The sequence below is a fragment of the Cetorhinus maximus genome, chromosome 3 (genome assembly GCF_964194155.1).
Source record: "Cetorhinus maximus chromosome 3, sCetMax3.hap1.1, whole genome shotgun sequence".
In the NCBI taxonomy this organism is placed as follows: domain Eukaryota; kingdom Metazoa; phylum Chordata; class Chondrichthyes; order Lamniformes; family Cetorhinidae; genus Cetorhinus; species Cetorhinus maximus.
In genome coordinates this window covers 194437789-194462723 of record NC_135881.1, presented here as the reverse complement: position 1 = coordinate 194462723, position 24935 = coordinate 194437789, and the positions used below count along the sequence as shown (strand labels likewise).

General features: G+C 45.6%; 1 protein-coding gene across 1 annotated transcript in view; it reads right to left on the bottom strand.

Moving 5' to 3' along the window:
* tert (telomerase reverse transcriptase) overlaps window positions 1-24935 on the bottom strand; it is a 68638-nt gene that overhangs the window by 6526 nt on the left and 37177 nt on the right. Inside the window, exons 12-15 of the mRNA XM_078539491.1 lie at window positions 20217-20343; window positions 12988-13049; window positions 2683-2807; window positions 1059-1196 (exon numbers count right to left, since the gene is read on the bottom strand). Coding sequence (XP_078395617.1) covers window positions 1059-1196; window positions 2683-2807; window positions 12988-13049; window positions 20217-20343 — 452 coding nt within the window. The remainder of the gene's footprint in view (window positions 1-1058; window positions 1197-2682; window positions 2808-12987; window positions 13050-20216; window positions 20344-24935) is intronic.

The window sequence follows — 24935 nt, the reverse complement described above, 5'->3', positions numbered from 1 at the left end:
CATTGGCTGAGGCACTTTGTGATGTCCGATGGTCATGAAAAGCACTGTATAAATGTGAGTCTTTCTGTTTTCCATGTGAAAGCCAAATAATTGCCTACTCTTAGACTTCCCAGCTTCCTATGATTTTGTAAACTTTTAAAACCCTTATTCACCATTTTCTGACTTAGCTTGTCCTCTTTCCTAACCTTTTCAATCTTGGTCGTGTTCCAAACCCTCTTATTCCCCCTAGTTTTCAATGTGCCTCAATGAATTTTTCAACCTTCCTTTGGCATGCCTAATAATAAAATACCGTAATAAAAGTTTTAATAAAACCAGTTAAAAACAGTTCAGAAAAAGGCAGCAAAGTATGATTTAGTTTAAAACAAACAGAACAAAACAGTACACAAGGAACGAACAGATGAACTGACAGATGTATTTCATATTTTATAAACACGCCAGGTTTGGTTATACAAGTCAGTCATATCTCTAGTGCTTATTAGTTTTATTATATGGCCTTTCTCAATTACTCTCAGTATCCATTCGATCAGTTTTAAACAAGGAAGTCTACAATGTATAATGGATTTTCAAAGTCTGACATTTTGTAAATAATACTGAACACACACACACATTTTACCCAACAGATTGTTTAATTTAATATGTAACTTGATCATTTAGTTCATGTCCATCATATTTTCCAAATTCTTTTTTATATTCACTCATGAGATGTTTATTGCCCATCCCTAATTGTCCTTTTCAGAGGGCATTTAAGAGTCAATGTGGGAGTCATATGTAAGCCAGACCAGGTAAGGATGGCAGATTTCCTTCTCTAAAATAAATCCCTAAGACAATTGGCAATGGTTTTATGGTCATCATACTTCCAGATTTTTATTAAATTCAAATTTTACCATCTACCATGGTGGGATTCAAACTCAGGTCCCCAGAGAATTACCTGGGTCTCTGGAATCCTAGTCCAGCGATAATACCACTGTGCCACCGCCTCCCCATACTAGCTAAAAAGTTATACAAAATCAAGTTGCTGCTCAAGGGTCCATTTGAGGATTTCATCAATGGATACTTACAGGTTCTCATAGGTCCGAGCAGACACTTGTAAATAGCCTTGTGATTGGACAGCTTGACAGTGAAAGCGCGGCAGCACAGCCAATGGGCAGCTTCGTAAGGAAAAGGACCAGAAGCATCTTTGAATCCCAGAGAAATCCCTAAAAAAAAGAACGAATGTCATGGAAATGTTATTAAATAAAAAAAGCACTTCTTCAGGACTTATTCAATGAAATAGAAAATGCAATTCATTCTTGCTTGCTCTAACACTGAGAGCAGAATTTTCTGCCTGTCGGGCGGGTGGGCCCGACCCAATCTCCGGCGGGCGGGGAGATGATCCCCGCCGGAGAAGCGGGCCCTGCCGCCATTTTACGTGAGAGGGCCAATTAAGGCCCACCCAGCGTGACGTCCGGTGGGAAGCGCTATGCGCTCCCTGTGCGGGCGGGGGGCGGGGGATTCCCCAAAAGCAAGAGTGCGCTCTTTCGCGTATGCACACGAAAGAGCGCACATCTCCCTGAGGCTAAGTGCTGCCTCAGGGAGATCGCTGACACTTTTAAAAAGATTAAAAATAGAAAAAAAAAATCCCTAATATGCCCCCCTCATGTGACAATGTCACACGAGATGGGACATGTTAATAAATTTCACTCAAACTTTATTAAAGTTTTTTAAACCCTACATGAAACCTCATCCCGCCGGTGGATGAGGTTTCATGTTTTTTCTATTCCTCGCCGGGGCTTCTGGCCTGCCCGCCAACCTTAAGGTTGGACGGGCAGTTCTTTTAATTGTTTTAATTATCCTGTCAATGGCCTCAATTGGCCATTGACAGGTTGGCGGGCGCACAGCTGATTTCACTGCGTCCCCGTCTTCCTGAAGATTTAAATGGGGCAGGACGACATCGGGCGTTCCCCCGATGTCATCCCATGTCATTTTGCACGTCAGTGAGCGGGCCCCGCCCCCTGCTCGCCGATGGAAAAATTCAGCCCTAAGTGAACTTTTCTAATTTACGTGTACACCAGTAAAGGTAACAACCGCTTTTATATGTATTTTTTATTCTTCCTTTACAAATACTTAACAGAATCATAGAAAATGCTTCATCGTGTTGTGACATGTGAGCCTAGCAGTGAAAGATCACTTCATAAAGTGTCACAATTTGCATTCCAACCTGTATTAATGGACCATGAATTTAATAAAACCAGCTGAAAATGAATGCAAACATTATTTATTCTGTAATGGGTGACAAAGTCATACAATGCATTAGTTCTCCATGCAATTAAATGTCATTTCAAAAAAAAAAATTAGAAGGAAATGGAAAAGTGGATTGGCCTCTTTTACGCGTTACCATTCCCTGTGGCCAATCCTTCTGCTCTTAAGAACAAAATGGAGGCTTCAGCAAAGTTCACTGCCATGAGCCATGGTTTCATACAACCTATTAGCCAAACCCCCCCCAGCCTTTTGTCAAACCGTCCCCGGTATGATAGAAGTCTACCCCATCCCACCTCTAAGTGTCTGTCTAGATGAAGACAGCTTTGCATGATGCAGCCCTACGCACAGCAGCATAAATTCTTCCCACGTTACATAGAGGCCAAGGGTTCCATGGCAACCTGATTGGCCAACGCCACCCCCGCTGACCGAAGATAAAAACCTCACCTCGGTTTTTAGCTTTGAGTATGGAGTAGCAACAAGCAACCATGTCAGAGATCACCTCAAGGAAGAACGAGGGGTTGTCTCTTACCCCTTGGCCAAATGGGAGTCGTAGGACACATGCGTGGAACCTAAAAGCAAGGAAAATAACCAATGAAAGTAATCTGTTCCCTTTTCTCGATTCACACTAATGAAAGAAAAGCCGGCTTGGATTTCTTCAGCACCTCACCACGCCACAGGGGATCTCAAAATGTTCACATGCAGGGAGTTACTCTGAAGTGCAACACCTATTTTGGATGCTAACGTGACAGGTGTTCTGCGCGCAGTGGAAAATTACAAACTGAATTAGATTCGGAGCAGCTGGATTGGTTTGTAAAACCGGTTGAAGAAAGACTTATGTTTTGACAGAACCTTTCATGTGCTCAGGACATAAAAAAAACACTTCATGGCTAATGAATTACTTTTTGCAGCGATAGTTAAGAAAATAATTTCCTGTCCCATTTAGATAACGGAAGATGAACATCAATAAATCACTTCATGAGAGCAATGGAGATTTGCCGTTGACCAGTAACCTGCTCCTGGTAAAAGGGAAGACCTGTGGGTGAAAGGCCACCAATTATTCTTTGAGCAACAGGACAGTCGCCATTAATCCTGCCAATTCACAAAACACATTTCACCATCCAGAAGTTAAATGGGGTTAACTGTGAAGAACTGAGATGCTGTATCACCCTAGGATTCTTTATGCCCACCTGAGGGGACAGGGACGATGGGCTGGATAGCCTCTTTCTGCACGGTAAAATTCCAGTGGCTCTGGGATAATATTGTAAAGAAGTGATCTTGCTGCACCTGGGGTGTTGGGGATCGGGGGGGCGGGGGGCGATGGGGGAAGTCACCAGGGAATATCATCAGGTACAATAAAGAGCCTTGGGACAGCCTGTACTGAAAATTCAGATTAAAGCCTTCCGCCTTAACCTGCAGGGTAACTATGCTCCAATAAACGTTTACAGTGCTGTCGAATCTTGGGGCCTGGGTACTAAACGGAGGTGCTGTCTTTCAGAGAAAACATTAAACTTATGCTCTGTCTGTCCTCTCAGGCGGTCAGTGAAGGTCACATGGCACTATTCAAAGAGTGGGTCAAAAGGGTGGGGGTGAGTCTTCCAGAGTCCTAGCCAACGTTAATCCCTCAACCAACGCCAAGATAATCCGTTCATTTATTCCATTGCTGGTTGTGAGGGCCTGGGTCCTGACAATTGGCCGCCACATTTACAACGTCTCAGAAGTACTTCACTACCTTTAAGGCTTGTTGGAACGTCCTGAGGTCCTGAAAGATCAACAATCCTGAATGCAGGGAGCGCTCTTTGTTAACACATTTTGCTCGCTCTCCACAGTGCACAATAAACACAAGAAAGGAAGGAAACAAGCAATCTCTTAGCAACCGTCTCTCCCAACTGCTAACATAAAGAATCTCACCACGAAGATGGTTGGAGTTTAATGAGGTGTGAATGGCTGACTGAAACTGCTTTAAGACCCCACTTTGCCCAAAATCAGTAGAGCCTTTGAAATTGGCAAGTGCAGAGTAAGTACTTACTGACCTGTCCAAAATAGTCAGTGTGCTTAATACATTATAATCTGTGTCTTTGTAATTGATACCTAAGGTAATGGAAAACGATTAGCGTCATTTGCCCAATATCTGCAGCTGCCCATGATAAGTGTGGATGGTGTAAGTGTAAGACTGCATAAATGAAGTAACATTCGCACCAACAGGACAGAATCTAACCATCTGCTCTTGACATACAACAGCATTACCAATACTGAATTTCCCCACCATCAACATCCTCGGGGTGGGGGTTACCATTGATCAGAAACTGAACTGGACCAGCCAGATAAATACAGTGGCTACAAGAGCAGGTCAAAGGCTGGGGATTCTGCAGCTAATAACTCACCTCCTGTCTCCCCAAAGCCTGTCCACCATCTACAAGGCACGAGTCAGGAGTGTGATGGAATACTCCCCACTTGCCTGGATGAGTGCAGCTCCAACATCACTCAAGAAGCTTGACACCATCCAGGGCAAAGCAACTCATTTGATTGGCAACCCATCCACAAACATTCACTCCCTCCACCGTCAACAAACAGTGGCAGCAGTGTGTACCATCTACAAGATGCACTGTAGAAACTCACCAAGCCTCCATAGGTAGAACCTTCCAAAACCACAACCACTACCATCTAGAAGGACAAGAGTAGCCGAATCATGGGAACAGCACCTGGAAGTTCCCCTCCAAGTCACTCACCATCCTGACTTGGAAATGTATCGCTGTTCCTTCACTGTCGCTGGGTCAAAATCCTGGAACTCCCACCCTAACAGCACGGTGGGTGTACCCACACCACATGGACTGCAAAAGTTCAAAAAAGCAGCTCACCACCATGTTCTCAAGGGCAATTAGGGATGGGCAATAAATGCTGGCCTAGCCAGCGATGCCCACATCCTATGAACGAATGAAAAAAAACACCTACAAGTTCTTCCCCAAGCCACACATCATTTTGACTTGGAACTAAGCTGTCATTAATTTGCTGTCGCTGGGTTAAAAACCTGGGACTCCCTCCTTAACAACATTTGGGTGTACCTACACCCCATGGACTGCAGCAGTTCAAGACGGCAGCTCACCACCACCTTCTCAAGGGCAATGAGGGATGGACAACAATTGTTGGCCTCGCCAGTGACACATCCCACGAAATATTTTTAACAAGTTATTTCTTTCTATAAGTTATACAAACAGAAAGGAGTCTTAAAGCAGCGTGAAAAGTATCACAATAGAACTAACGCTTATGTCTGTATCTTGGCTTTGAGGGACTTCCTACCAGTGGCACTGGAATGCAAATTTAGCAATTTCGGAGTTGCTCAATGGGCTATAAGACTGGATTGGAATAAGGTTTGAATGCACAGCAGTGGTTTTATGTTACTCTCAAAATAAATGCAAATAGGTTCACTTTTGATGCAGCTTTTCAAAGTGGTATAGATTCTTTGGTATTCTGGCATAACAAGAATGCTTTATTTGCTTTGCTTTCATTTCAGACATGTGAACTGAGGCCCAGTTCTAGCAAATCATTCCACCCAACAAGTGGCCAACCTGGTGGCACAGTAGCATCAATCGTTATCTGATAAGAAAGTACTCGTACTTCCTGAAACAGTTAATTGTGCAAAAACATTGTTAAAGTGACTTTTTAAAGGAAGTCTTGCCTCTCCAGCTCACTGGCAGTCTAACCAATTAGTGCGTATTTGCAAAATCACACAGGCTGGAAAATATTGTAAGTCAATCTTCACGCAGTCGAACTGCTAATGTCCCTGAAGGCTGTAAAATCAACGGAAAAGCCGGACTGTGAGTCTCGTGTGAAATGAAACTGCTTGAGCAATGTGCTGTTCCTGTTACAGCTCTAAACATTAACAAAGTTTCAAGTGAGTTATCAAGGAAGCTATCAAAGCTGTTAAATTGTTAACTGCTAGAATGGTTTTGCTGCAGGGCTATAAAATGCCAGTCAACAACACACTTATTAGGGTAGACTGAAATGTTAACTAACCTGTTGAAGCACCAGGATGAAAAATCAACAAATGTTGCTTATTGATTCAAGCCACAACAATTTGAAGAGGGATAAATGGTTAAAAGCATATTCATTTATTACCTGGAAAAACTCAGCAGGTCTGGCAGCATCGGCGGTGAAGAAAAGAGTTGACGTTTCGAGTCCTCATGACCCTTCCGCAGAACTGCGGAAGGGTCATGAGGACTCGAAACGTCAACTCTTTTCTTCTCCACCGATGCTGCCAAAGCTGCTGAGTTTTTCCAGGTAATTCTGTTTTTGTTTTGGATTTCCAGCATCCGCAGTAGTTTTTTGTTTTTATAAAAGCATATTCATGTCTGTTGCACATAAGACAACATATATATCCCCAAAGCCTACTCATAACTGAGCAGCAGTGCTATCAAGCATCTTCCATTATCTCATTCCTCTCAAATGTACGTGTTACAAGTAAGGGTTGTTTGGCCTCAGACTGACAGTGAAAACTACTGTCCAGGGACCCCGGAGCTTGCTGGACAGGGCACAGCAAGGGAAAGTTCACAGGGCACATTACACTCAGGTAGCAGAATCTGCGGATTTTCCTTTCATTAAAACAAACTGTCGATTTACTCTGGGAACACGTGTCAATCTTACTGATGTCCGATTAGTTAAAGGGCAGAGGTAGGAACGTGTGAGTAAAGCCAGGGGATGCAAACAGAAATCAAGTGAATTCCCAGCTCGTGTACATCACTTACGTTCTTTACTTGTTAACCTTATGTTTACTGAGAAGCCATTTTGCAATGCTCATGTTACCTGCATTGCCCAAATAGTGTGTACGAATATGAATTTAGCTTATAGGGCAGGCATTTTAACAATCATTGAGATACACAGATCGTGGCCCATACATCAAAAGTTATTAAATAGGAAATAACATTGTATATAAATCTAGCCTAATTATTCCCAACGCAGATGTAGATCAACTTCACAGAAGTTGGTTAGGTCGGGGGTGCAGGGTGCGCGCTCAAGACCCATACCAGCCCACACCCTTTTCCTGCACTGACAAAAATTGGAGGTGCCAAGAATGGGGACGGGAACCCTGGAATCAGGCCCTGCCCGCTATTTTCAAAGGTCCACGGAGTCTCCCCAAGTTCATGAAAATCCAGCCCGTGGTCCTTGTTGCCAGACGAGTCCAGGAAAATTGTCGAGAACTACACTGAAACTCTTCATTGCACTCATTGACCTGGGCAAAGCATTTGACTCAGTAAATTGTGAGGCTCTGTGGATTGTGCTCCAAAGATTTGGATGTCCAAGAAGCTTCTTCACAATCCTGCATTTGCTTCATGATGATATGACTGCAAAAGTCTTGAGTGAGAGATCAGAATCAGACACCTTCAACATCCAGACCAGTGTCAAGCAAGGCTGTCTGATAGCATCTACCTGACAGTGGCTATTCATCTCATCAAAGGCCAAATGCCCTCTGGTGTCAGTATTAAATAATGCTGTCGGAGAGTATTAAATAATGCCTAGATGGGAAATTCTTTAACCTCAGTCGTCTCCATGCAGAAACCAAGCTGACCACCATAGACATATATGATCTACAGTTTGCAGATGACTGCAGTATCATTGCCCACTCTGCTCCAGATTTGCAGCCACTCTCGGTCTTTTCAATTCTGCATATAAAAGGCTCAGAACCTGTCCTCAAAAGTTGCCAAGTCAAAACTCAAATCAACCCAGACCTGGTCAGTCAAATATGTTACCTCTCATATATGTTGAAGGAGAGGCTCTGGAATATGTTGAGCACTTCCCACATCTTGGTAACCACCTCTCTGAAAAGGCCATCATTGACGAGGTGATCCAACACCAAATCAGCTGTGTCCAGTTCAGCCTTCTACAAGCCACAGCAGCAAGTGTTTGACATTAAAGACCTCCCAAGTCAACAACAGTCCGAGTTACAGAGCAGTTGTCGTCACCGTGCTCCTGTATTGCAGTGAGACCTGGACTGTGTATCAGTGCCACATGAGCGCTAGAGAATTTCCAACAGCAATGCTTCCACCACTACCTCCAGATTCAATAGAAGGACCAACATACAAACACTAATGTCCTTCTTGAAGCTGGCTCCATAAGCATTCAGAGAAAACTTCAGCAAAATCAACAAATCAACCCATCCACAAACATTCACTCCCTCCACCAATGATGCACATAGGTAGCAGTGTATACTATCTACAAGATACAACGCAGCAACTCACCAAGGCTCCTTAGACAGCACCTTCCAAATCCACAACTGCTACCATCGAGAAGGACAAGGGCAGCAGATGTATGGGAACACAACCACCTGGGAGCTCCCCTCCAAGCCACTCACTATCCTGACTTGGAAATATATTGTCATTCCTTCTCTTTCCAGGTCAAAATCCTGGAACTCCATCCCTAACAGCACATGGACTGCAGCGGTTCAAAAAGGCAACTCGGTTTCTTAAGGGCAATTAGGGAATGGGCAATAAATGCTGGCCTAGCCAGCAACGCCCACATCACACGAATGATTAAAAAAACCGATAGATTGGACACCGTGTCCGGGTGGCTGAAAAGTGTCTCCTGACAGGTTCTGTTTTCTCAACTCTCAAATGGCCAGCGCTCCAGGGGAGGCAAAGAAAACACATCAAAGACACTCTGAAGCTCTCCTTGAAGTGTGGCAGCATTGAAATTAATGACTGAGTGCAGCTTGCTTGCGCTCATTCAGAATGGTCGACAACTTGTTTATCAAGCTGCCTTTGAGTCATGTCTTATTGATGAGGCAAAGTGGCGGCAGAGAAGGGAAAAAAACAGGAAGCAAATCCTGTACTTTGGATACCACTAACTCACGGGACATCCTGGCCCATGTGCTCAAAGATCTGTGGGTCGAGAATCGGCCTATTCAGTCACATGGAGACCCATGGCAGAAATTTGCGACCCTGAATAGACATTGGCCTTGAATCAAGGGACAGCTGACATTATTTACCATTTAATAACTTTGTGCATATGGGCTAGGATAGACATTACATATCTGTGTTTTTTTAAATCCCTGTTTCATCAGCTAAATGCATATTCTAACACACTATTTGGATAACGTTGATAACATGAGTGCCACAAAATCTCCTCTCACTGCTGTTATGACCACAGTTAATTGTTAAATCTCAGAGGGAAACTTTGCTTACGGACCACAACCTTTTTTTGTGTTCTAATAACGAGAATGAGATGTACCAATCTCAGCAGTAAAGAGGTCCCTTAACACTTTTGGGTTTTAAAAATTAAAAGTAAAAGTTTTAATAACAAAAATAAAAGAAAACTTAAGCACACAAGATTACAGTTACACAATTAAGGTCAGTTTTACAAAACCTTCCCCCAAAACTCTCTACTTGGTCAAACCCACAAGCAAGCCCTTTCCAGGCAAAACTCTCTTATAGATATTTAAATATGGAATCCAATAACATCACACAAGACAGACCGCTATAGCTTCAGTAAAGGTGTACCACATGACCTGTACCCTCTTCCGCTTTGTGAAGGAATTCACTTCGGAATCAAACTGCTTGCTGCAGCCCAAGACTTCTCAACAGTTTAAACAGCTCCAGCTATCTCCAGCTTAACTGCTCGCCAGGTATCCCGCTCAATAGCTATTTCTAGCTCTCTCTACCTCAACCATCGATCCACAGTAACTCTAATATGCCTTTTCCCCCTTTCATCTCAGTCCCATTGTTCTCACACCCCTTTGAAATGCAAACCCTTCCAAACATAAGATCTTTCATGTTTCTATCTTGTCTTTGCTTTTGGGTCAATAAAAATAAAATATCCACACTACTCTTTTGGGAACTTAAACTGAAATTTCCCAAGTAGCTCATTTCCTTGGTTGGAATGTAAAACCTAGTGTGAAACTAGCACTAATCCAACACCACCAGTTGTTGCCCATTTATGTGAGCATAGTTGATGCTTTTATTTTAAAATGGTGAATTCCCCATAAAGCATAAAGGCTTCCTGTGTGTACCTATTGTTACAATCCCAGCTAATATTACTACTGGAGAGAGTGAAATCTGGCTTGATAGATCCTAACTTTTAGAAACTGTGGAGGTAAGTTACTGAACAAATTCACAGGAGTCTGCTGATGAACTTTTAATAAAAAGAATAAAACATTTATCAAACAAAAGACATGAACTATATTACACCAAAAAGGTTGGAAAGATCTCAATACCAACACAAGAAAATTATTCAAATATTCACGATTCCTTTACCCCAGCTATATCTTTACTGATGCATACAAATTCAGAAAGATAAGACAATTCACCATATCTATTTTATACTCCTAATATTCAGGGTAAGTATGCAGTAGGTGTGAACTAACTGACAAACTGTGGTCAGACACATCACACTCCAAAGACAGATATGACCAAAGCAGATTCTATGGATTTCTCAACAACCAACCCAGATGTTTGTCACAACGTGAATCAATCGCTCTCACTGAAACTCTGTCTTTCTTACGAGGGTTTTCGATTTCCACATTTGAAGAACTCGCCTTGGAATTCTCTCCAGAAGTCACTCCAACTTTGACGGTTTCAACAAGGATCCCCCTCCCGAGTTCCAATCTCACCTTCTGAGATTCCTTTCCTCTAGATCTCCGCGTACACTCAAGCTTCACCCTCCAAGCACAATTTCAGATCTTCAGCTGCACCAAGTAGAACACCAGTGCGCCAAAGGGTACCTTTACCTATGGACTCCTGCAAGATGCAAACATTTTCCTTGGTACCTCTGACTCTCCTTTGAAATTCAACAACCTCCCAAATTATCTAAAAATGCAAATGTTCGATCTAACCTATTTAGCTGCACCTCAAATTTAACAGCTTTAACCTTTTCAAGTTTCCAAACACCCAGACAGCCTGCCTCCTATCAACCTCTTGCCCAGCTTAATTAAATCTCACACTCACAGACACAGACACCCAGCCTTCTTTACAGAATAGCTCCCCAAAATATTTAATAAAACACAACCATTCTCACAACACACAGAAGGTTAACAAGTAAAGAATGTAAGTGATGTACACAGGTTATCAAGACAGGGCAATATAGTATGGTGTTGCAGTGAAGTAAAGATGTGTCGAGTATTACTTGTGAAGAAAATGCTGTAAATACTCAGCAGGTCAGGCTGTAGCTGTGGAGAGAAACAGAGCTAACGTTTGAGGTAGATGACCTTCCTTCCGAATATCAACTTATTTCTCGCTCCACAGATGCCGCCTGACCTGCTGAGTATTTCCAGCATCCTCTGTTTTTAGTCAGGGTGCCAGCATCTTCAGTATTTTTGCTTTTGTACTTTTGAACACATGAAACTCTCCAGTTTGAAAGGTCAAAGTGTGAAGTTCACTAGCAATCCCTTCATTCCACTTCTTACGCAAGGCAAGGATCCTTATCATCTGGTAAGCCTGTGAAAAGCAGGATACACGCCCGTCAACAAAATACAAAGTGTGTGGTCTGGACTTTACACTGAGGCCAGGCTCCCAGCGTAAACTTTGGGTTAAGCGAACTTTGGGGGTGGGCCTGACTCTTGCTTAACTAGATCGCCCCCCCCACCCCCCACTTTAATTAGTACAATGGCTATGAGGTTGGGACTTCTGGCCATCTCCAGGGGGTGTCTGGCCTCATAGAACTGCCGGCCAATAGGAGACCGCAGCTCTGCATACCGACAGCTCCAAACAGGAGCAGTGGCCATTGCTGGTACTGCAGGGTAGTTCATAGAGGTGGCAGGACCCAGGCATTCAGGTTAAGTCCAAGACCTCACTGCAGCCAGGCTGACTGCCCTACCCAGGGGGTTGGGGTTTGGGGGAGGTGGTTAAGGTGGACGTGGGGAGGCAAAACTGTGACACAGGGGCTTTTAATGGCACAAAGGGCCTGGGAAGGAGGTCCCATACCCCCACTCGCTGCCCAACCCCCCCCCCACCGCCATTTCACTGACCAGCAGCCTGCAGGGCTAAATCTGCCAGGCTATACTTTGGGTGCAGGCCTTACCCATTGCCCATTATAATCAGAGAGACAGTGGGATGAGGCCCTTAATTGGGCATTAATTGCCCCACTTAAGGGTTTCAATTGGGCCACAGGCAGGCGACCCACTTGACACTTCCCCGCTGCCCATAAAATCATGGCAGGGGTGGATAGACCGATGGCGGGCACGTCGCTGATGGCACGATGCCCTAGTTTAGGGGTCCACCTACTTCTGACCTGCAGCTGCCCTGTTACATTCACCCTGTATGTCAAGTGACACAGTTGTAGCATGATGTTTATAAACAGGCCCCCACCGGCCAGAGTATTTGGCAAAACTATCTGTTCGCCAGCTTTGGATAACTAACTGATAAGGATTATTCACTGAATCAACCTTAACTTTTGTCAAAGAGCAAGTCCTACTCACGTCCTAAAATGACAGGTTTTAGAATAGTACAGTAAGAAAAAATTCCCTGCGTTCTTAACAAAGACAGGATTGCTAACTCATTCTACACAACAGCGTGTTGGTGCCTGTATGGATCATACAGGGTGTCGAAATGGGGAAGGGAAGATGCTGGGTAGAGGAGCGGATGAGCATGTCTGATTGTTAGAGCAGAGCAAAGGCAAGGCACACAGCCAGTAAACAAACTTCAAACTTGAATAAACTTAATGGCTGAGGTGGTCTTTCATTTAGTTATAATTATACATTCCTAATCCAATGCACTATTCTAAACTGAGAGAAAAGAACCAACAGATTCTCAATTCTTTGGAAAGTACCTGTAAGCCTGGAGAAGGAATATCTTGTAGACATTGATGCTCACCGTTCTCAGCGTATTGACCTGCAGAAATTATAAACATGTCGTGAGAAAAGTCCAGCTGATCATCAAATTTATACTTCTCTACACACAGACACACACACACAGACACACGCAGAGACAGAGACACACACACAGACAGATAGCGTCACACAGACACACGCATACACACAGACACACACGCAGAGACACACACAGATAGCGTCACACACACAGACACACGCACACCACACACAGACACACACATACACACACAGAGACAGAGAGACACACACACACACACACACACACACACACCACACACAGACACACACATACACACACGCAGAGACAGAGACACACACACAGACACACGCACACCACACACAGACAAAGGGCAGAATTGTCCCAGGTTTGCAAGAAGTGCTGCAGTGGGTGGGAAAAAGGGCGTTTTACCCGCCGGCTGCAATGGTGGCTTTTTATGCCGTATGGTCCCATTCCTGGCGCGTCTCGCTTCATTAACAATGCAGCCCGGGAAACACACCAGATCGCTGGTGGGACAGCCTCTGATTCGCCTGCCCTGCCATCGCCTCAGGCCTTCAGTAATCCAGCACCGTATTTAAAGGGTGCCCCTGCACAGAGCTACGACTCTCTAAGGGATCGGAAGCTGCTGCAAAGTCATGGATGTCAAAGGGAGGAAATGTGCTGCTCCCAAATTTAGCAACACCTCCCTCGGGTGCCTACTGGAGGCAGTGGAGGCCCGCCCTGAAGTCCTCTACCCCTGATCTGGGCGAATGTGAGTAAGAAAGGTCACCAATCCAGCATGGGAGGCGCTGGCAGCGCTGGTCAGCGCCAACGACCTGCCAAAAAGGACAGTCACCCAATGCCAAAAGAGGTTGAATGATCTCCTCCGTTCGGCCAGGGTAAGTTACGCTCTCATCACTCTCAACTCACACACTCACAAGCCCATCACACATCCACAGGGATCTCACTCACTGCCAGTTCAAGGGACATCACCATTCACTCTCTCACACACACCTTCATCCACCCTGCAGATTGTGTCCTCATCCTCTCTATGCCACCCACACATGCCAGGCGTCCTTCTTAACTGGCTTGGCAGGCTTCCTGCTTTATTTCACTTTCTCCATCTGTATTCATGCGGGACAAGCTGGCACACAACAAAAGGGAGAGGTCGCAGATTGGTGGTGGAATGCCCAACATCAAGGTCCTCACAGGCTTTCCAAAACAGAGCCAACCAGCTGGTTGGTGATGATCTGGACTATTCCTGTGCTGATGGTGAGGTCGTACAACATCCATCAGACAACCAAGCTGTGAATCAGTTCCTTTGTTTCACAGGCCACTGCCATTCACTAATTACCTCTCCTCGCTTTCGCAGCCAAAGGGGTCCATGAGCCAGGTCCTCGACTCAAGCCCCGAAGACACCTCGGAAGAAGGATCTGATGACACCTTAATTGAAGACCCATCACAGAGCTCACCCACACCCTCTACCAGGATAGAGACACACACCTCAGTGGGACCCAGCTCTAGGGTAGCCTCAGGATCACAATCTGGCGAGCACAACGCCCTTTCTGATCCGCAGCAGGCAGCGGCAGGGACTTCCCAGGTTTCTGGCACTCAGAGGGCAGCTGGAGGCCAGAACATTGCTGAGTCTGAGACAGATGAGGAGCCTCCGGACTCGGTCATACCTCAGTTGCTGGGGCTGCAAAGGCAAACTCAGGAACATCAGGAAGGGATGTCCGCTGCACTCCACAGATTGCAAGGAACAACAGAGGAGTCTGTCTGAGGTGATAGCGCTGGCATGCTTCTACACCAAGGTCAACACTGAGAAGATGGCAGCCGCCCCGTGGAGAGCTTGGTCTAGGACATTGGTCCTACACTGCTGCGCGGGCTGAACTCCATCACTAAAGCCATAGTTGGCTTCCAACAGTGTCAATGCAAGGGGGGTGCAGGGCAGCTCGATCTCACTCCAGCTTCCCCTTCTCCTCAAGGAGTCAGTCAGGAGTCCTCAGGCACCCATAGGGAAGAGGATCAGCAGGTGCACAGCCTGGGGCCATCCACCCAGGTGACTCCAGGAGTACCCAGCCTATCCGCATTCCCTCTTCCTGTGACCTCCAGCTCCACAGGCCGAGGAGGCTGCCACTGCCGCACAGCAAGACTCCAAAAGCCCTACAGTGGACGCCCACCAAGGTCATCACAGACAGCAGGCTGCCTCCACCTCCACAGTGGATGTCGGGGGAGCACCAAGACTTAGCGACAGGGTTAGGAAGGTTCAGAAGATGTAACTCTTTTCGAGTCAAAACAATAAACTAAATTAACAAAAACAAGGGAGAAATGTTCAGAAGATGTATTTGCACAGCCTAGGCATGAGTGTTAATCACTTGTACTTAATGTTCACTATTGTAAAATAAACTCCCAAGAATGTCTCTTTGCCTATGGCTCCTTGTTCTGATGAGCAGTGTTTGTGTCACTCAGATGTGAAACCTTGGTTCTGGCACAAGATAAAGGCAGGTGTCTCAGTCCAGGGCCTCTTCCCTGTGCAGTGTGTAACCTTCAGGCCAAAGTGATGGTCCGGCTTCACACTCACTAGACACATTACTGATGCCTGCACCTCGATGGTGCTTGTCATTGCTGCCAGAATAGTGTGGACAGGTGTCACAGAGTTCTGTCATTCTCTCTGTGTGCTCTTAGCACCTTTAAGGTGGGACTGGCCCCCATCACTTCAGCATCTGTGACCGGTGACTCTGTTGTCAAGAAGATATAATAATGTTATTGGAAATTATTTTAAAATAGAGTTTAGTGGTGTCTGTGTCTATGTGTGTGTGTGTCTTAATTGGATTAAAGCCAGCTGGTCTAGAGGCTTTGATGTATAGAAAAGTAGATTTGAAATGCTAATTAGATAAACTTGGGGAAATAAAAGGTGAGGTGTAAAGAGGGCAATTTGCATTTTTAAATAGACTATTCAAAAGAGCGGGTGAAATATTACACCTACCCACCTAATCAGGTGAAACTCAGAAACAATGTGTTTATTTTTTTCAAAGCTTTAGTAGTAAAGTGGGTATTATGAAAGGTTTTTATTGTTAGAAGATTTAAAGTTTAAAAAAACCTAGTGATACAATGAGAATTTCCATTCAAAGAGGGAAATATGTATAAAGGAAGGGAAGGCTGTTGGAAAAAGGAGGAGGGATTCTAAGATCTAAAGTCTCCAGCCTGTAAGCCTCAAGTCTGTCTGCAACGACCCAGAGCTGAAAGAAACTCATTTTGAATGCAGCGGTCTAGGGTCGGCTTTGCCAGGTGTCTGTTTAAATCTGTGTGTTTTACTGTTGCATTAACGAGGTTGTAACTGACAATCAGATTAAATTAGGAGATTTTTGTAGTTATTATAGTCGTAATTTTGTAGGCATATGTATTTGCTTACAATCTTTTTTGTATTAATGAATGTTTAATTTAGTTTTATAAAAACCCTCTTGAGACTCGGTGGTCTTATTACTATTGAATTCAAAGCCTGCATCTCGAAACAAACAAATTGCAAAAAATGGGTTATGACAGTTGTTTCAAGTTTCCCACTGGGATTTGAACAATTCAGCCTTTACCATTGGCTGTGTCATATTACTGTGCTCCTGAAGGGGTCAGGTGCTGAAGACGAACAAAGGATCAGCTGCATTTCACAGCTGTGTGTCCCTGATCACAGAGCGCAAGTGAGATGCCCTCAGCCAGACAGGAGCCAGACATTCACAGAGGCTATGTGAAGATCTATGGAGTGTCCTCACTGCATGTCGGCATCATCCTCCTGGAATCTAGCGAATATTGGGGTCTCCTATGTGTCTCCATGGGCATGAGCCTGAGCACTGAGGGTGTGTGCGCTGCCACACAGGAGTCAAACGTTCACAGATGTGAGTGAGGATGTCAGGACTGTCCTCACTGCATCTCATCACCTTCCACGAATCTTGGGCTATTAGGGCCGTCCAAGCGCGCCTGCCTCATCTGGCCGGTGTGATGGCCTCATCGCCAGCATCCTCGCCTCGAGGACCTCATCACCCCTTTGACGTCCTCCTCATCGGTGGATATGTGCAATTCCTCCATCTCCTTCTCAGCCAGGAACTCCCCCCACCCACTCCAGCGCCAGATGTGGAGCTTGCAGCAAGTCATGATGATGCGCGTCCCCCTGTGGGGACTGTATTGCCACTTGGATGGCCAGTGTGTAGCATGCTCATTGGCTGTCCGAGACCCCACCCACCTCCGCCTCACTCCGCTTGACCAATTGGCAGCAGCTTTGCCCACTGGACTGCACGTTGTGCTCTCAACTCAGGCATTCTCCTAACCCGCACTGCAAGGCTGCGCTGTTAGCTTGAACTATAATGGATACTGGTCCAAACCTTAATAAAGACATTGCAAGGGACTCTGGGCACCTCCGCCAGTGACTGTGCGATGTCCACCTTTCGCAAGGGGATTGTACAACGTGCCCATTCAGCCAATTACTCTACTGCCCCCTAAAACGCACATTAATTTCCAGTCTGCGCCTGAAGGGTGAAAAGTTCTGGAGTATTTGGTGGCACTTTCATGCTTTTGCACTGCTTGAGTGGGCAGAAAAGCTCCAGAGGCTCCGACTCCAAGCCTCTCAATGGAGCCACTGCTGAACAGTCTCAGCTGTGGAAGAATGCTCACTTTTGACAAGTGTTTCCAAACGTGGCTGCTTCCCTCACCCACCCCCCCCATCTCCACCCACACCCCTGGCATGTACTTGAGTATTTCCTTCAGCCTGCCTTGCCCCTCCCCACCCCACTGCCCCCCTCCCCACACTTCCGCCCCGGCCTGACCCACGTTGGAGCCCTTGTCCTGGCACCGTACTGAAAGTGAGCTGGGAAAAAGCGATTTGCCTTTGCCCTTTGCCACCCCCCGCGAATGCTTCCTTGATGTTCTACGGACAACGCCGGCGAGTGCTGTGCACCCACCTCCGAGTTCCACTCAAAGTTCAGGTCACCAGGTGCATGTCTTTTAAAGGTGGTCGTGAGTCACACCATTTCTGAAGTCCCACTGACGTGGGCGGTAAAGTTGATGTGGTTGTGGGGGGGGGGGTGGGTGATTCCAGGCGAGCAGGACTTATAATTAGACGCAAATATATCAAAATGACATTCCCGGCAGGAAACGCAGCCCACCATCGACAGGTGGAGCGGACGATTGCAAACTGGTTTCACGACAGCATCAAACCGATTTTTGGCCTTCTCGCCATCTTCTTCCCCTCCCCACCCCACCATGGGCCTGCCATGGCCCCCCACGCCAACAGGACCAGAAAATTCCGGCCCAAATTTCGTTCTCTCCCAAGTCTGCAGTAACGATGTTGAGGTATTTTCATCTCTGGGCAATTACACTACATCGAGGCTAAGAAATGGTAGCTATATTATCTGCACCAAACCCTGCAATGTGGGGGTTCTAAAGACTCACTTTCAGGTGCGCTTGTGGTAATTTTGAAGTAGCGTGACAAAATACTTTTTATTTGCAATTTACCATTATATCAAATAATTCTGTTTATGTATCTAGTTTTAAATCAAAGTGTTTGAACCTTCCAATGATTAGTGCCTCATATTGGAGCAAGCAATGAGGAAGGTGAATGGTGTGTTAGCCTTTATCGCAAGAGGGTTTGAGTACCAGGAGTGGTAAAGTCTTGCTTCAATTGTATAGAACCTTGGTTAGACTGCACTTGGAGCAGTGTGTGCAGTTTTGGTCCCCGTATCACAGGAAGGATATCATTGCCACAGAGGGAGTGCAACGAAGGTTCATCAGACTTGTTCCCGGGGGTGGGTGAGACTGTCCTGTGAAGAGAGAGATTGGGGAAATTGGGCCTGTTATCTCGAGTTTCAAAGAATGAGAGGTGATCTCATTGAAACCTATTATATACTTAACGGGATAGACAGGGTAGATGCAGGCAAGATGTTGCCCCTGGCTGGAGAGTCTAGAACCAGGGGACACAATTTCAAAATGAGGGGGAAGCTACTTAGGACCAAGATGAGGAGACTTTTTTTTTTACTCAGAGGGTTGCGAATCTTTGGAATTCTCTACCCCAGGGGGCTGTGGAAGCTCAGTCATTGAGTCTATTTAAAGCAGAGGTTGACAGATCTCTAAACACCAATGACAAAGGGGTATGGAGATAGTGTGGGGGAAAAAAGACATTGAAGTGAATGACCAGCCATGATCCTATTGAATGGCGGAGCAGGCTTGATGGGCTGAATGGCCTACTCCTGCTCCTGTGTTTCTATATTTTTTTCTTTGACATGAAACTGGATCAGTTAAAGGTTCTACTTTATGCATTTTTGGCATTGTACCTTCACAGGCAAGTGTGCGTCACAGTGGAGATAGCAGAAACTGTTACTTGTCTCTGTGGGAGCATATCTGAACAAGTGAACGTTTGAGCCGTTTAACTTGGAAAGAGGAATTTTGGACAAGAAAAAGCAAACAGGGGAGACTTGTGTCAAATGGCCCATCATGGCGATCACTTCCAATTAGAAACTCTTATTGGTAATTTCTCATCTCTTGACGATTATTGCCACTTACAGCAATATTTGTGTTTCCCGTATACTGCTACATGTATTTTGTAAAAACAGCCTTTGGAGATGTTAAACTGAGGCCCCATCTGCTTGCTCAGGTGGATGCAAAAGATCCCACTGTGTAACTGGAAGAAGAGCAGGGGAATTATCCCTAGTGTCCTGGCCAATATTTATCCCTCCATCAATATCACACAAAAAAAGATTATTTGGTCATTACAACATCGTTGTTTGTGAGAGCTTGCTGTGTGCAAATCAGAGGCTGCATTTCCAACATGACAACAGTGGATACACTTCAAAAAAATACTTCATTGGCCATGAAAGCGCTTTGGGACATATGGTAGTCAGGAAAAGCGCGATATAAATGCAAGTCTTTCTTCCTGCATTTACCTCATTCCCATTGGAAAGTGGCTATTGAATCCGCTTCCACCACCCTTCGTATTTCACCACCCAGCGCATTCCAGACCATAACATCTTGCTGCTTAATTTTATTTTCCTCACATCACCTCCCCCTCCCCCCCCACCTCCCCCCCCCCGCCCCCAACCGATTCTTTTACCGATCACTAAGTCCGTGTCCTCTGTCAAGCAACGCTCACGGAAATTAGGGGTAAAAAGTTTGTAAATAACTTTTTGTGTGACGCATGTTACATCTCACCTCCAGATCCAAGAAGATATGGTGACACTTCAGCCTTAAGACAGCCAGGAGCTTTCTCCTCAGACTTTTTCCAGCTTCGGAACTACAGTTGAAAGTCAGGCTTGATCTGATGGAAGTGTTTGCATAGCTAAATTTTAAAGAAATGAAGTTACTCCTGTACAATACTGGACACAAAGTTTCAGAAGCTATTACTGTTTTGAAATACAAGTAATTTTTCATTATTTAGTGATTTCGTTTTTTATTATTCTTGCTAACTTAAAAGCTTTAACAGCAAATATAGAATTTTTTAAAAAATTGTTTTCCTCGTCTAAAAGGTTTAAATCACGAAAATTTATAGAGGCGCGGTGTTGAACTTGGCGTGGTTAACAAAACTGGTTTTGGTTTAGGTAAAGAATCGAGCATTATTTTTGCCACAATAGGTATTGCTGACACAATGGGTTGTATTTAATGGAGGCCATGGGTGTCTCGTCCAGCGGCTGAACAGCTGGCGAGAGCCCCATGTTGCCCCTTTTTGGGAAGGCCTAAACTGAACAGCGGCAGGCCTTCCCCAGGATCAAGGACCCCAAAGGTCCTGCCCGCTGAGAGCTGCCGGCCAATCAGAGGCTGGAAGCTCTTTGTTGCTCAGCAGCGTCACCGGGGAGGCAATGGCTGCTGCTGGTACTGCACCCACCCGAGCCCCAGGATTGCTGATGGACCCAGGCACAGGCGAGGGATGGCAAGAGGAGGGTTGTGGGGTGGGGGAGTTGCAAAGGACGGATGGCGGGGGTCAGCAGCAAGGCCAGGGGGGTGGTCCTCAGCAGGCCTCTCCCTTTCCCAGTACCTGGCGCCTCAATCAGGCATGGAGAGCCTTTGAACAAGGGAATCCCCCTGGAAGCTCACAAGCAACGCTGAAAAGTTTTACTTTGAGCTTCCTGCATCATGAGACCCCCCACCTGCTGTTGGGTGAATACCATCAACAGCGGATAAGGTGCTTAAGTGAGGGCCTTCCCACCATGGATTTAATCGGGGAGGAGGCGGGAAAGTGGTGGGGTCCCTGACCGCTACCCTTCCACCCGACTGAATGTCCCCCCACCCCCGCTTCCTCTCGATTGAATGCCACCACCACCCACCCCCTCCTGCCACCAAACTTGCCTCAGGGGGAGGGCATTAAATTCTGCCCAATGTTTTTGTACAGTTTGGACAAATTGCAGACAGTCTACAAAGTCAGGCAGAACCCATGAAATTCATGAATGAACCTCGTTTATATTTCACACTGACACAAGAAGACACTGGTGAATTTCAGAGGATACCTTTTAACAAGGAAGATTCCACACAATGTTCATTTTATACAACAACAACTAATATTTGCATAGCACCTTTAACATGGCAAAAAGGTCCCAAGCTGCTTTACAGCAGCAAATCAACTGATTTGCCACTGAGCAACATAAGGAGATGTTGGGAGTGTTGACTAAATGCTTGGTCTAGGACGGAGGCTTGACTGGGAACTTAAAGAAGAAGCAGGATATGGAGACACGGAGAGGTGTCGGGAGAAAATTCTTCAGTTTAGGGACTAGGCAGCTGAAGGCGTGGCCGTCAATGGAGCAATGAGTACCAGCGATGCGTGAGAGGTCAGAACTGGAGGAGTTACAGAGGTCCCGGAAGGCTGGAGGAGTTTAACAGAAACAGCGGGAGGCAAGATCATGGAGAACTGTGAACATAAAAGTGTGAATTTTAAAATTGAGAGGTTGTGTGTGTGTGTGTGTGTGTGTGTGTGTGTGTCTCTCTCTCTGCTGGGGCTAGCACTTATGCTTAGGGGTTCTGAATTCAATGTTCCTTGGTTTATTCCACAATATTTCTGCCTCCCCTTTAGCTCAGCAGCTGTTACCCTTCACCTTTCCAGGTAGCATGAAACAGAAGGATACTTCCATCAGAAGAATGAAGACGCCTTTACAAGATGGCTTTCCAGCAAGCCTGAATGTTCCTCAGTTCTTCCAGCTGAATGCTAGACCTCTTATTTTGGAATGCAAATCTCTAACTTTGCTACTGTAACTGTTTCTATATTCATTCTGCCATTTTGCTTGCCAAGTAATCTGAACAGTCATGGATTTCTCCCTCTTTAATTATGTTCTTTTTGATGTTATCCCTGGGGGTGAATTTTTAGGTTGGCGAGCGGGGGGGCGGGGCCCGCTCACCGACGCGTAAAATGACACGGGGATGAGGTCGGGCGTGCGTCCCGACATCACCCCCCCCCGTCATTTAGATTTTCAGGTCTGAATCCTGAGCCGATCTCCCTGAGGCAGCACTTTGCCTGAGGGGGATCTGTGCGCTCTTCCGTGATGCACAAAAGAGCGCACTCCCGGCTCAGGGAACCCCCACCCGCACAGGGAGCGCGTAGCGCTTCCTGGCGCACGTCACGCTGGGCGTGCCAATTCTGTAAAATGGCGGCATCCTCCTGACCGGGGGCGCCGAGCTGGAACCCGCCCGCTCCTACACAAACCCCCCCCAACCCCGGCGGGGGGAAGATCCTGCCCCTGGTGACAGAGAAATCCAAATAAGAGACTCAATCATCTCCTCGTTGGGACCTTTGAATCCAAAATCTGCCCTGGGCTTTACCCTGTACTTTACCCATACCAAGATGCTGACCATTGTTGGTCATGATTGGGCAATAACAATGTAGATAATAACTTCTTGTGGTTCTGATTCTGAAGTGGGAGGTTCTGGCTCTGGCATCCAATGTACTTGCAGGGATTCTGAAGCTTTGTGTGCAAGCTGCAAGTTTATTGCTGATCTATGTATAAAGCCTATAATATGAGACCTTATAATAGAGGCAGTATTATTTTGATACGATAACTACTGAAGTGAATTGGGACACCAGCAACCTCGCCAGAATGACAGCGTACGAAGCTTTTGAAAGGAACAAGGAGGGACTTGAGAATCGCTGAAAGACTGGCCGTCCGTTCACTGAACAACAGCACGAGTTACATAGCTTATCTATCTACATTTCCTGATATTGATAAGTGTCAAGGTTATGGTACTGGACTAGAAACCCAGAGGTTGTAAATTCAACTCTTAGCATGGTATATTGTGAAACCGAATTCAGTGCCTCTGATAATTTATGGGTGAGGACCAGGAACAAATGATCTGAATTGCTGCGGGATTAATGTAAATAAACTTGCCCCCTACTGTCCTTCAGGAACTCCTCTGGCCTACTTGTGATTCCTGTCCTACAGTAGGAATGAGCTATAGTCACCCATATCTCCAAAACAAATAGTTTGACTCTTGGAGTTGGATTTCCCAAACAAGAGAATGTATCTACTCATCACTTTGATACCGACATAAATCGAGTCAATTTTCAGAATTTATTTAGCATGAGGAGTGGGTCTTTAGTGGGACTGAACTGCCAAGAAGGGCCTCACTGCTGCTATGATGGACAATTCTAGCACTGTTGCAGCAGCAATTCAGAGATGGCAGGGATGTAGAAGGGATGGAAGTGCCCCCAGAGAAGAAGGATCTAATTTTTAAATTGAGGCCTAAATCAGTTTATTGGGTCCATAGGACACTGATTTAAGCCAGTTGGCAAAAGAAGCAACAGCGACATGAGGAAATACTTCTAAGTGCAGTATGTGGTTGGGATCTGGGCTGCACTGCCTGAGAGAGTGGTGGAGGCAGATTCAATCAAGGCTTTCAAAAGGGAATTGGATAAGCACCTGGAGGCAGAAAGTTGAAGGAATAGGGTAGAGGAGTAGGATGAGCTAAGTAGCTCTTGCAGAGAGCTGGCATGAACACAATGGGCCGAAAGGCCTCCTTCTGTGCTCTAACCATTCTAGGATTATCTTATCTATACGACGTAGCGGCTACTTGGCACTCTCCCTCCATCTTGTGACCTGTCATTGTTACCCAAGGGATAACCCTGGCATTATACGGAGTCCACCGAGACAGTGAGTGGTATGCAGGGAAATGCTACTCCACCTCACCACAGGCACGCGGTGGTCAAGGATGGGGCAGCCATCCCCAGATGAGGCAGAAGGACAGTCGCAATCAATTTTCCTGCCTTCACCACAATTTTTTTTAACGGCAGTAGGGGTAATGGTTGCCGGGTGAAAATCGTGCCCTAAGGTGTCATAATATACCGAAGACCGCAGTGGTTTTTACTGGGCCAAAGAACATTCACCCAAAGCAATAAAGATACACTGCTACTGATTACTGATGGTTAATCATCAACAATGCCCAACTCTGGTGTAGTACAGCAAGATATTCACTCAACACCCAGGAACTATCTAAATGTTGATGCAAAGCATTGTGGCTTCACCAATTTATCAACAGGGTTTTAACCTCCCTTAGAGAAAGTAGCTAATGAACATTGCCATAATCAGCTTAATGGAACAAGGATTTGGCTATTAGAACTCAAGGATCCAAATTGGCAGAACCTTTTAGCCAAAATCCTAGCACAGATATAGGGAAAATCATTGCCAGCATCAATGAACAAGCAATCATTGTTTACATTGACAACACAGAAACAAAAATAAAAATACCTGGAAAAACTCAGCAGGTCTGACAGCATCTGTGGAGAGGAACACAGTTAATGTTTCGAGTCCGTATGACTCTTCAACAGAACTAAGGAAAAATAGAAGAGAGGTGAAATATAAGCTGGTTTAAGGGGGGGTGGGACAAGTAGAGCTGGATAGAGGCCCAGTGATAGGTGGAGATTGCCAAAACATGTCATAGACAAAAGTACAAAGA